This window comes from Camelina sativa, chromosome 11, assembly GCF_000633955.1.
Source record: "Camelina sativa cultivar DH55 chromosome 11, Cs, whole genome shotgun sequence".
NCBI lineage: Eukaryota > Viridiplantae > Streptophyta > Magnoliopsida > Brassicales > Brassicaceae > Camelina > Camelina sativa.
In genome coordinates, this window is record NC_025695.1 from 43391814 (window position 1) to 43403270 (window position 11457).

Sequence of the window (11457 nt, forward strand, 5' to 3'; positions counted from 1 at the left end):
AAGAACATTCAAATATCGACCATGGGGTCCGACTGTTTTGTTCTTTGGCCGTCCAACAGTTGCTTTTCTTTTAATTCCGCGAGCATTTGAAACTTCCACGTCTTCTTCTTCTCCTTTCACAGGTTCAACATTTGAAGTTGGGAGCATCCATTCATTAGTTTTCACAAGTTCTTTTTTCTTTTCCTCCAGCTTTTTAAGCAATTGACATGCAGCTTCATTTGCACACATCGTCAATTCTACATGTTCAGCAGCAGCAGATGCAATCTCACGGAAGTTGCGACATAAATGGCTATAACGCTTTCCAATCGATTGTGTTATTGTTCCACTAGGTGCCTCTAAACGATAAGAAGAAATGCTTCATGATTTTGCCTCTTTACTCCATCGAGTCAAGATGTAGCTAGATGGGATTCTTCTAACATCCTTTTTATCCAACACTTTCAATGTATGACGACATAAGATTCCAGCAAAAGAAAAATTCATGCAACTACACTGTATCGTTTGGTTTGTAGCATCATAACTAACCAAATGTTCTCGCGGTCCACCACGATAAGATACTTTGTATTCATACACCATTTCAGACTTACTAACCTTTTTGGCAACGTAATCGCCGATAACTATGTATTGCTTCTGAAACAACCTGAAAATTTCGGGTGTATACACTTCCTCTGCATGTTGCAACATCTCTACAGTAGCAGATAATACCGACGAGGTATGCATCATTTTGAAGTCAGCAGTTAATTCATTATATCGCCGATCATCCAACACTCTCTCATAGTGTTCAAAGAAGGACAATAAGTCATAACTACTCTTCAAGTATCTTTTCAAGATATTATTCATACTTTCACTACGCTGTGTGATCACCATATCTGCTGTAAAACTATGACGTCCATATACCATAGCCCACTTTTCTCTCACCTCAAAAACATTTTTCAACCATTTATTCTCGGTCAAATTATGCTTCTTGAGCATATTACTCCATGCCAATAACCAATCTTCTTCTTCCTCATGGTCATATACACACTTCCCAAAGTCTATGGCAAACTGTCCTGGCCCATGAAATACATGACTTAACTTCTTTGCAGCATTTTGGTATATATGCCAAACACATAACCTGTGTTTTGTGCCAGGGAACACCTTCACTATCGCATTCGCCATTGCTGCAGATTGGTCAGTAAAAATTGTTTTTGGTTGTTTTCTAGACATTGCTCCAAGAAAAGTCTCGAAAAGCCACTTATATGACTCAGTGGTTTCATCATATAACAAAGCAGCACCGAACACAACAGTTTTCTTGTGATGATTAACCCCAACAAATGGAGCAAATGGTCTATCATATTCGTTGGTCTTATAAGTTGTGACGAAGCAAACAACATCTCCGAAAAGATTGTAATCACTTATAGACCGATCATCTGCCCAAAAAATATTAGTGATCATATCTTCCTCATCAAGTTGCATTGAATAAAAAAAAGATGAATTCTCCTCTTTTTTTTTTTGAAAGTACTCTAAAACTGCTCCAGCATCTCCTTTTTCCATTCTTGCCATTCGCTTGCGGTATATGTGATTTCGATAGTCTTTCTCCATAAAACCCAGATTTCCTCGCCCCCCAACTTCTCTGCTCATCATTTCAACAGTTTGTTTTGCTGAAATTCCTGACATGTCGGCATCATGAGCATGTTGTTTTTGAGAGTCAGAGATTTCCCGATTGACCTTCAACAAATGCTTCATAGGTGTCCTCACTAAATTATGGTTATGGTTCGGCTCGAAAGACACAATCTTATATTTTTCGTTCTCCTGAAGGTAACAAGCCATATGAGCATTACAGCCACACCGTGTGACTGGGTGTGAATAAGATTTTTCGACCTCAAGTTCTTTCCTATACCCTTGTTTTGAGCAAACATAAACAAGCCTTACTACCTTATCTTTTTTCTTCTCTCTCCGTTGTTTCCTTACATCGAAACCATGATTGCCGCCATAGTTTTTATAAGCTATATATGCAGCCTCATCAGAACTAAACTCCATTCCAATACATATTTCATCTTTCTTCTCATTTTTTTCCTTTGCTTCCAAAGTAGCAACCTCTTCAGTTTGAACATAATCCTCTTTATTGGCTATGTCACATTCTTCTTCAAATTCATCATTTGTAGCTAAAAAGTCAATCGAATTCTGACTTAACAAACCAAAATCACCCGAGACTTGCAAACTAGATTCACGACCATCAAGAACAATTTCATGACCACTTAATTGACTCTCCATTGCAATCTGCACTAACCATATATATATATATAGATATTATGTCTACCGAACAATGGCAACGTCTTCCTTATATTTGAAGCAGTGAACACAAAAATTGATGTGGATGAATCCAAGATTGAACATATATATAATCATGATCATCGTACCTCTCTTGATGCAAGAACTTCTTCATTGTCTTTGTCACCCATGGATGTAGTTTTCATGTTAATGCTCGTGGAAAACTTAGTACCACAAATATCTTTTAGTTATTTAGATCTGCACATAAAAATCATTTATGAAAAAAGTCAAGCAAAAAAAAAAAGTTTGAACTCAATTAAAGTACTCATCGATGATCATAAAAATCTAACAAAAAAATCTTATTAACACTCCGATGCCTTACGAAAGTGTGTAGTAAGAGGACTACTTTAACTACCAAAAGAATCAGATTTTGGTTTCAAAATTCTATATGCATATGTACACTTTCTTTCTACAGCAAAATTTAATATAGTTTGATATAGTTTAGGTCAGCTAGGTTGACGATCAGCTATACACATGACGAGGTTAAGATAACATAATTACAAACGAAAAACAAGAAGCACACATAATCCTATACAATTTGATTACGATCTCTTAATTCACGATGGGATATGGTTGAGTTTTATCATTTATAATCTGCCTTCAATCAGATATAAAAGAAACATGTAAAGAACAAATATGAAACTAATTGCAGCTGATGATCATCTCTAATTTTTTTTTTTTTTTTTGAGAAATTGAAATTTCATGTTTGGATATAGAGATATGCATATGTGGATATAGATTATAGAGTACGCAAGTGAGAAATTTACAGGAATTTGACTGAAAGTGATAGTAGTAGTCTCCTTCTCCGAACCCAATTGACCAAATCAACAATCGTCTATTGTCACCATTATAATTGTTCGTCAAAAACCTAAAAAAAAAGACTGCAACGCCGTTAACGCAATGTTACGTTTATTAATGATTTTTTTTTATTAGTTTTTGTTTGTTTATTTTGTTTTCTTTATTTTAGATCTTTCAAAATATTTACAATTTAAATGCAAGGTGACATGTCGTGTTTTCATTGGATAATACAAGGAGAAGTGAATGAATGGGTTCATCCTAGGACTAAGTGCAGACTAATAAAATACATGTTAGTATGGAGTGATGGAGTAAATAGTAACTCCATAAAATATAACTATCTATCTACATTTTTTGGTCTGCTTTAAAAATGTTCTATACTTTTAGTATACTAAATTATTAGTACGTATTGTTTAGTATGGATTATATGCGACAACCATTCAAAGCCTAAAAAAACAAGTAGATAAAACACAAAATAATGAGAAAGAGGGTTAAGTTTAATGGATATAATAATTTTTAAAAAGGTAACATTATCATGTCTATCTGAACTGTTCCATTTATCCAAACCTACGTTATCCGGATTATTTAAACACAAAAGACAAAAAAAAAAAATTGTATTATCCATCTTTCTCGTTGAATTATCAAAAGTATAGTTTCGAATATTAAATATATGCTTGTAAAGTAAAATATGATTCATTAGAATCATCAATTAATTTTTGTCATCTGATATCAATTGATTTCGAATTAGAAGTCAAATCTACAAAATTTATATATATATTTATATATATTCAAAAAACTGTTATTTACCTCTAGTTCCATAATTTACTTTATTTTATTTGATGTCGGATTCACTTTTGAATATATTCATGTTTGTATTATGGATAAGGTACGGTACTACAAGACGTTACAACAAAAGCTGACATAAGTAGGTACCTAATTGTACTAGTACAAGATTTTGTGCTTTACACGAACGCTCACTAGTCACTAATGCACACGAACGCTCTCGCGATATTCTCCGTACTTCACATGGACAATCCCTTACAAAATAAATAAATAAAAAGAATTGTCATAACTTAGAAAAAGATTCCTCAGAACTTCAGTATGATACAATTACATTAAAAAAGAGAGAGAGATAACATTTTAAAGTCATAATTTAAACCCTAGTTTGTTATACAAATCGTCCTACCCATCACCAATATGCTAAAGTTATTGTTTGCATAGATAATATATATATATATATATATATATATCAGAAGAGTTATATCAAGAAATATAATTGATGGGTGAATATTCTGATAATGAAATGAATGTAAAAGGAGTTGACCAGGCGTTGAGTGGGTGACCTACCGGCCAAAGGGAATCACACGCTCTGTAGCGTTGAATTCTTTAAAGAGTTTAATCACTTCATGCACATTTGATGCTAATTTTTACTATGTTTTCATTTTTGTTTAATTCAATTTATTATATATATGCATACATTTCCTTTCTTCTTTTGCAATTTAAAACCCTTAATTACAAGAAAGTTTAAAGAAATCAAAAGTTTGGCAGTTTTAAAATCTTTTGGGCAATCTTTGATTTATAAGCTTCTTCTTTTATTTTTTTTCATTTCTTAACCAAATTTTCTTTTTTTTCTTGTTGGTAAATTAACTAAAAGAGTAATCAAATCGATCAAGAGATAAAAACTAGAAAGGAAGAAGAAATGGGGCGGATTCCATGTTGTGAAAAGGAGAATGTGAAGAGAGGACAATGGACTCCTGAAGAAGACAACAAATTGGCTTCTTATATTGCTCAACATGGTACTCGTAATTGGCGTCTCATCCCTAAGAATGCTGGTAATTTAGTTTCTCTTATCCTTTTTTTTTTTTTTTGATGGTTTTCTTTAATCAAGTTACAATTAATATTACTATATGTGATCATTGTAATTTATGTAATGGATCGACAAAATTTTGTTTCTGCTAATAGGGTTGCAAAGATGTGGCAAGAGTTGTAGGCTAAGATGGACGAACTATTTGCGTCCTGATTTGAAACACGGCCAGTTCTCCGAAGCTGAAGAACATATTATTGTCAAGTTTCACTCTGTCCTTGGTAACCGGTATGACTAGATCTGATTAACTATGGTTTAAATATTTTTCATTCGTTTGGTTCTTTTGGAGTGATTTAATTTGATTTAGGTTTTGGTGTGTAAATATAGAGATGTACTGATAAATTTCAGAATTTATTTAATAAGTTTTGAAAATTTGATTATGACTTACAGATGACTATATATTTTTTGGACGAATTTGTCGATATGTTTCTTGAGAATTAAGAATCTCAAGAAACGGAATAAGACCGTGTTTTCAAATACCTTATACCCTATTTAACTATACGGATTTAAACTTTGAGAAGTTTAATTTTCTAAAAATAAATTTTATTTTGGCATGACATTTGATTCAAGAATAGGTTTTGAAATGAAATGCTAAATAATATTTTTCTTTTTCCATGGGCAACACAAGACAGTTATCATGTTTCTTGGGAAACAAGAACATGAGTAAGACAGACCTTGTTAATGTTTTTTGTCGGGTATGGATCAGGTGGTCGTTGATAGCGGCGCAGCTTCCTGGACGTACAGACAACGATGTGAAAAACTATTGGAACACGAAGCTGAAGAAGAAGTTGTCGGGAATGGGAATAGACCCGGTTACCCACAAGCCTTTCTCGCATCTAATGGCAGAGATCACCACTACACTCAATCCTCCTCAGGTTTCTCACCTAGCTGAAGCTGCCCTCGGTTGCTTCAAGGACGAGATGCTTCACTTGCTCACCAAGAAACGTGTTGACCTAAACCAAATCAACTTCTCAAGCCCTAATCCCAATCCTAACAACTTTAACCATATTACTGCTGATAACGAAGCTGGTAAGATAAAAATGGATGGTTTAGAGGCTGGTAATGGAATAATGAAGCTATGGGAGATGGGCAACGGATTCTCCTATGGATCGTCTTCGTCGTCGTTTGGGATCGAAGAAAGAAACGATGGATCAGCGTCTCCTGCGATAGCAGCATGGAGAGGTCACGGAGGAATACGCACGGCGGTGGCTGAAACCGCGGCAGCGGAGGAAGAGGAGGAAAGAAGGAAGCTGAAGGGAGAAGTGGTTGATCAAGAGGAGAATGGATCTCAAGGAGGACGAGGAGATGGAATGATGATGATGAGGAGCCATCATCATCATCAACAACAACAACATCATCAACATGTATTTAATGTGGATAATGTCTTGTGGGATTTACAAGCTGATGATATCATTAATCATATGGTTTGATTCCTATTTCGTTCAACTTTCGTTTTTTTTTCTATAAAGATTTCTTGTTTGGTTTTTCATTATTTTGGATCACATTGGTAGTTAAACATTTGGTCATGATTAATTAGATGTTTTCTGTTTTTTTTTTCCTTTTTTTCTTTGAGAGATTAATAAGTTTTGCTTTGTAAAGCATTCAAAAATGAAGAAATGTAAATAAAGAGCTTTTATTATTTCCATCTCATACTATACAAAACTTTTAATGTTGGCTTCTTCGTATATTAGACTACAAAATCTCAAAAATGTCATTTCCAATATTTATCTAAAAATTAGTCAAAAGTTGCGATTCAATTATCACTTGTTAAAAAATTGTGGTGGAACAATGGAATCATAGAGCAAAAAAGCTATAGAACCAGATGATCGATTTTGGGCCTAATTAACGATATTGCAAATCATTAAGCCCATTAGTGGCCCAATATTGTACACGTTGGAAAAGCAAAATATAGCCGTTACAGTGAGAAAAGGTCGCGCCTACTACATTATCTTCGCAGCAGTAACAAAACAACATAACGTGAAAAGAAAACAATCCGACCGTTGCACACATATAGCCGTTAACAAACAACAATTTAAATACCTGAAATCTTAATTTCATAGAAAATGGAAATCTTACTAAAAAAAACAACGAACTCAAGTCTTCTCTGCAATTTTTATTCATTTTCTCTCAATCTCTTCTCTCATATTGCTTTCCATTTCCGATCTCTGTTTCTTCATAAAGTATCAATCTTTTACTCTAATGGCCGCGACTAAAGATTCTCATGTAGTGGAGATTCCGGTAGATGAAGAGCATAAAGAGAAACAGCAACAACAACAACAACAACAGTTGGTTACGGTTTCGAATCCAGGGTTGGGGATACTCAAGGTGATTCAGCAGCATCCTTTGTCTGAGATCTCAGAGAGTCCAGGACATTTGTTGCTTTTGAAGCTATGGCAAAGAGAAGAAGATCTGTTCTGTCGTCGTGTCCTTCTTAAGGAATCAAGGCTAGAGTCAATCAAAAGAGAGATCTTTCAGCTCTGTTGTTTCTTCCTCGTCTTCCACGGGTTCTTCTTCACTCTCGTCTACTCTGCTACTTGTTCTGATGATGATGACTTGATGAGAAGAGACGCGGTCTGCAAGAAATGGTGGATACCTTCTGCAGTGTCACTAGCCACTTCGCTGGTTCTTGTGTTTCTTGTTCAGGCTAAGCTGTTTGTGTTCTGGAAAGTTTACAGAGGAGTTCATAGGGAGAGGAATGATAACAGAACGCTTACACGGTGTGTTTTGGAGTTGAGGATGAAAGGGTCGAGCTTCGATTTGTCAAAGGAGCCAATGAGTGGGAAGAGGATGAAGAGCTCAAGCGTTGAGATCAAGTGGAAACCTGTTACTTGGTTCTCTCAGTATTTGATCACCATTGTTCTTCTTTGCTTTTCAGGGTTGTTCTTCCCGGTCTCAAAGTTCATCCTTTGCTGATTTTGACAGATCAGCCAAACTCTCTAACTATTATTTGTTTTTTTCGGTAAGCAAATTTTGTGTTCTTTGTTCTCTTAATCCAAATCTGGACTCCTAGTGATAAATATGTTCTATTTGTCTCAGGATTCTGCATTCCTTCTTCAACCTCCATCGTGGGGATGAAGCTTTTGGTCCGATCTTAGCAAAAGCTTATCACTGGCCTCTGTATCATCAGGCTTTGAGAGAGTTGCTGTCAAATCTTCCAGACTTGAGAATATTCCCGGGCCCAAGAACAATCTGTAACTTTTAGCGCTTACACATAGAGAATAGATGTAACTCGGAATCAGAATTCTGATCTCGATTATTAAGTTCAATTCATCGTTTATAATAAAGAAGACATCTTGTATAAATTGCCCATTTTTGCAGTGAATAAAATGCCAGTGTTATAGAAAATCACAACTGCAAACTCTTCGTGTAATTATTTGATACTGTCAAGACATTAGTAGTATAGTACACAAAGCACAAAAACATTTTTCCGATACAACAAGGGTTCAAGATGCAATTCTGTCTGTTCCTATGTGCTGTCAAAACCAAATATCCGGAAAACACCTGCAAAGAGATCCAAAGAGAGCTTGTTGTTATTGTTCATTTTCTGCAACCAAGTTATTGTAATATTGTTGCTAACAATAAAGAAGTACCTTCATCAGTATTATACTTGGGATTCTTGTCATCACCTGCGTATGCTAGTAAATTGTATTTGGGATTCCACTCAACGCTATTCATTGCAGCACGACATGGAATCTGATGCACCGTCCGCCCGGTTTGGACATTAGCCTGTTTTGTAGTCCGTGGTCAGATATGAGGCACTAATCTAAAATTGAGAAAGTACATAGTAATTAGCAGTGTTTAAGTCTGGACTATAACTTACAATATCTATGAATAAATCTTCACTGGCTGAAGCAATATACTCTCCCGAATAGTTGAAGCTTATTGTCCTGACAGGCCACCTGCGAGGAGAGTAACTTATTAGCATGTAACAGAAACTAAGCCTTTTTTTTATATGTAAATTTCAGGCTGGGACTCACTCAAGTTTGGTAAATGTTCTTAAACAAAGCATATCTGAGATATCCCAAAGGCTGACTAAAGAATCCGCACTCCCGACAGCAAAATATCTGTACAGAGAAGGAATTGGATGCAACCGGAATAATAAAATTTAACTCGTGTCTCAGAGGGTAAGACAATAAATGTAAACATAATGTATATTACCTTCCCTTAGGATCAATTGCAATGCAATAACACCCGGCTGTGTGGGCTGTGAGAGTGTCAAGTGGTTTAAGAGATGGATATGAAAGAACTTCAACAGTGCCTGATTAGAAGAACATATAAGTTTCCAATAAGATCATTTTCTGAAGTTCAACAATAAGGAAATCTGAGCTAGGGAAAGAAGAGAATTTCAAATCCTCACCAAGTCCAGTAGTCAAGAAGAAAAAATCTCCTGGCATGTTCCAAGCAATCTCATTTACCTGTTACAAGAAGACGAAAGCTAAGAGAACATTCCATACGGCACCAGAAAGTTACTAACTATAACAACTAAGAGGATTACATAAACAAGAAAGTTAGGTGAAATATAACCGCATGAGCTAGAAATAGAAGACAGGGAAGAGGAAAAAGAAAGCCATGAGTCTGTGCTTTCATTACCTCATAATTGAATTTTCGCCTGTGTAGAGGTTTAAACTTACGGACATCCAGAATGGTAAGCTCATCATCCTACATTGGGGAGTAAGTGAAAGATCAACCACAATAAAGTGATCCATCAAGCATTGCATAGAAAAAGTCCAGCAAGGAACAATTCAATTGTAAAGACATGGGGATCAAGATAAATACCCTATTACCAACAGCAACATGTGTCCCATCAGGTTTGTAGGTAATATTTATATTCTCTCCACTAAGTTCTGCCTGCTGTGTGCATTTCCCACCTGTACAACTCGAAGAAGACACTCAGCAACTTTCAATTGACAGTAAAAAACACACAATAGTAGCCACGAATGAAAAACCTGATTAAATAGCTCTATTATTGGAATCAGGCTAACTAACAAGTTTGTAATCCTTATCAATCTCCTATCTAATCCTATTCTCACCAATCAATAATTTCCGAGATATAACTCAAGAGAAAAAGCCAAGACTGCAAGAAGTATTCGTGAATGACACAAAGCTAATCCCATAAGAAAATAAAGAAACGAAGCTACAGCCTATCACAATTCAGATACAGAAAGGTAATCCATTGAGAGAATATAATAACTTACTGCGAGCATCCCAGAGACGAACACTTTTATCCCCAGAGGCAGTAGCAACAAGATCTGAATGTTTGGGATCCCAACATAGCTGATCCACACTATCAGTATGCCCCTTCAATTCAAGGTCCTTAGCTTTACTCTGTATCCAACACATCAACATAGATAATCAAAATTACAAAAAGAGTACATAACTCCAAACTTAACAATGACAAAGACACAATCGAACATAAAAACTCAATGACCAAACAAGTCTTGTCTGAATCAAAACTAGAAATACTTCTCCATATGTAATCATCATCACAAGCACACACAAAAAAGTTCCCATATCTCACAAAAGACAAAAAGAGAAATTAATATTACATGACCGTGAGGTTCGATGTTCCAAATACGAGCCGTTTGATCAACAGAACCCGAAGCAAGCTTTGTTCCGTTAGAATTCCAAGCTACTGAATGTACCTTCAATCCCCCAAAAAAAAAAAAAAAAGATTCCCCCAAAATTAGGGTTTTAAGATTTAACAGAAAATTATAATGAAGATTTCGAAATTAAATCAAACCTTCTTCTTGTGACCTTGATATTCTCGGCTATGTAAGCTCTTAAACGGAATCGTCTCCTCCATTGTTTTATTTTGTTTTCCCAGCTTCTCTCTTCTTCCACTTATTTACCCTCTTCTTCAACCTTCGCGTCACTCTCACTGAGAATGAGAGAATCAGAGCTTCGCTTCCCGCAACGCAGCGTTTTGTTATTCCGGTAGAGCTCTACCCAAACCGAATTTTTTATAAACCGGGACCGGTTTAGTTAACATTCTAGATGGTTAAGAGGCTTCTGAAAGAAACTAACAAGAGCGGTAAAACTGCGGAAGTGTGTAAAATATGAATGAAGAAAAGTGAAAAAAAAAAACACAGCTAAGCAAACAAGTAATCATTTATGTTTTGGGGAGAGAGAGTACCTAACAACAACAACAACACAGTCTCTCTATAAATCCACCGACGTTATAGAGAGACAAGACAACAGCTTTTGCTTCTGACCTGACTCCGCCGCTTCATCATCTTCTTATCTCCCTATTTGCTCTTCTCTGATTCCTTGTCTTTAAAGATGATGATGATGTCGTCGCTTGGTGGTGGTGGAGGAGGAGGAAGTGGTGGTGGCGGTGGCGGAGGCAGGTTTATGAATTATTCTTCGTCTCTTTCGGTTCCTCCTTCTGCTCCTCACTCGCCTAATTACTCCGGTGGTCTCCGATCACAGTCTTCTGTCTTCGTTGAGCAGGAGAAGTAATTGAATCTCACCTTTTTTTTTTTTTTTTTTTA

At 35.8% G+C, this 11457-nt stretch overlaps 4 protein-coding genes across 5 annotated transcripts in view; 3 read left to right on the top strand and 1 right to left on the bottom strand.

The window, feature by feature from the left end:
* Positions 4727 to 6535, top strand: LOC104726159 (transcription factor MYB80-like). Its single transcript, XM_010444947.2, has 3 exons — positions 4727 to 4934; positions 5065 to 5194; positions 5673 to 6535. The coding sequence occupies exons 1-3, from the start codon at positions 4802 to 4804 to the stop codon at positions 6394 to 6396; spliced, it is 987 nt and encodes a 328-aa protein (XP_010443249.1). The 5' UTR covers positions 4727 to 4801; the 3' UTR covers positions 6397 to 6535.
* On the top strand, positions 7043 to 8288 carry LOC104726160. 2 transcript variants are annotated; one of them, XM_010444948.2, is made up of 3 exons: positions 7043 to 7833; positions 7901 to 7925; positions 8003 to 8288. In XM_010444948.2, exons 1-3 carry the CDS (start codon positions 7166 to 7168, stop codon positions 8039 to 8041), a joined length of 732 nt encoding a protein of 243 aa, XP_010443250.1. In that variant the 5' UTR covers positions 7043 to 7165; the 3' UTR covers positions 8042 to 8288. The 2 variants fall into 2 exon arrangements, with proteins under 2 accessions (XP_010443250.1, XP_010443251.1); XM_010444949.2 differs by having other exon boundaries at positions 7043 to 7925.
* Positions 8002 to 10888, bottom strand: LOC104726161 (THO complex subunit 3). The gene is made up of 11 exons (XM_010444950.2): positions 10707 to 10888; positions 10513 to 10608; positions 10162 to 10291; positions 9743 to 9834; positions 9557 to 9625; positions 9324 to 9381; positions 9125 to 9224; positions 8944 to 9030; positions 8787 to 8865; positions 8557 to 8692; positions 8002 to 8467 (listed from the first exon to the last, which is right to left on the bottom strand). Exons 1-11 carry the CDS (start codon positions 10767 to 10769, stop codon positions 8433 to 8435), a joined length of 945 nt encoding a protein of 314 aa, XP_010443252.1. The 5' UTR covers positions 10770 to 10888; the 3' UTR covers positions 8002 to 8432.
* Positions 11094 to 11457, top strand: part of LOC104726162 (KH domain-containing protein At5g56140-like) — a 4891-nt gene continuing 4527 nt past the window's right edge. Inside the window, exon 1 of the mRNA XM_010444951.2 lies at positions 11094 to 11421. Coding sequence (XP_010443253.1) covers positions 11246 to 11421 — 176 coding nt within the window. The 5' untranslated portion in view covers positions 11094 to 11245. The remainder of the gene's footprint in view (positions 11422 to 11457) is intronic.

Excerpts from the sequence above, each read along its gene's own strand:
- LOC104726160 (XM_010444948.2), top strand. The coding sequence starts at position 7,166 with ATGGCCGCGACTAAAGATTCTCATGTAGTGGAGATTCCGGTAGATGAA. Across the intron at positions 7,834-7,900 it reads ATCACCATTGTTCTTCTTTG|CTCTAACTATTATTTGTTTT; the intron begins CTTTTCAGGGTT and ends ATCAGCCAAACT. Across the intron at positions 7,926-8,002 it reads ACTATTATTTGTTTTTTTCG|GATTCTGCATTCCTTCTTCA; the intron begins GTAAGCAAATTT and ends TATTTGTCTCAG.
- LOC104726159 (XM_010444947.2), top strand. The coding sequence starts at position 4,802 with ATGGGGCGGATTCCATGTTGTGAAAAGGAGAATGTGAAGAGAGGACAA. Across the intron at positions 4,935-5,064 it reads TCTCATCCCTAAGAATGCTG|GGTTGCAAAGATGTGGCAAG; the intron begins GTAATTTAGTTT and ends TTCTGCTAATAG. Across the intron at positions 5,195-5,672 it reads CACTCTGTCCTTGGTAACCG|GTGGTCGTTGATAGCGGCGC; the intron begins GTATGACTAGAT and ends GGTATGGATCAG.
- LOC104726161 (XM_010444950.2), bottom strand. The coding sequence starts at position 10,769 with ATGGAGGAGACGATTCCGTTTAAGAGCTTACATAGCCGAGAATATCAA. Across the intron at positions 9,382-9,556 it reads GGCGAAAATTCAATTATGAG|GTAAATGAGATTGCTTGGAA; the intron begins GTAATGAAAGCA and ends TTCTTGTAACAG. Across the intron at positions 8,693-8,786 it reads AAGATTTATTCATAGATATT|GCTAATGTCCAAACCGGGCG; the intron begins GTAAGTTATAGT and ends ACTACAAAACAG.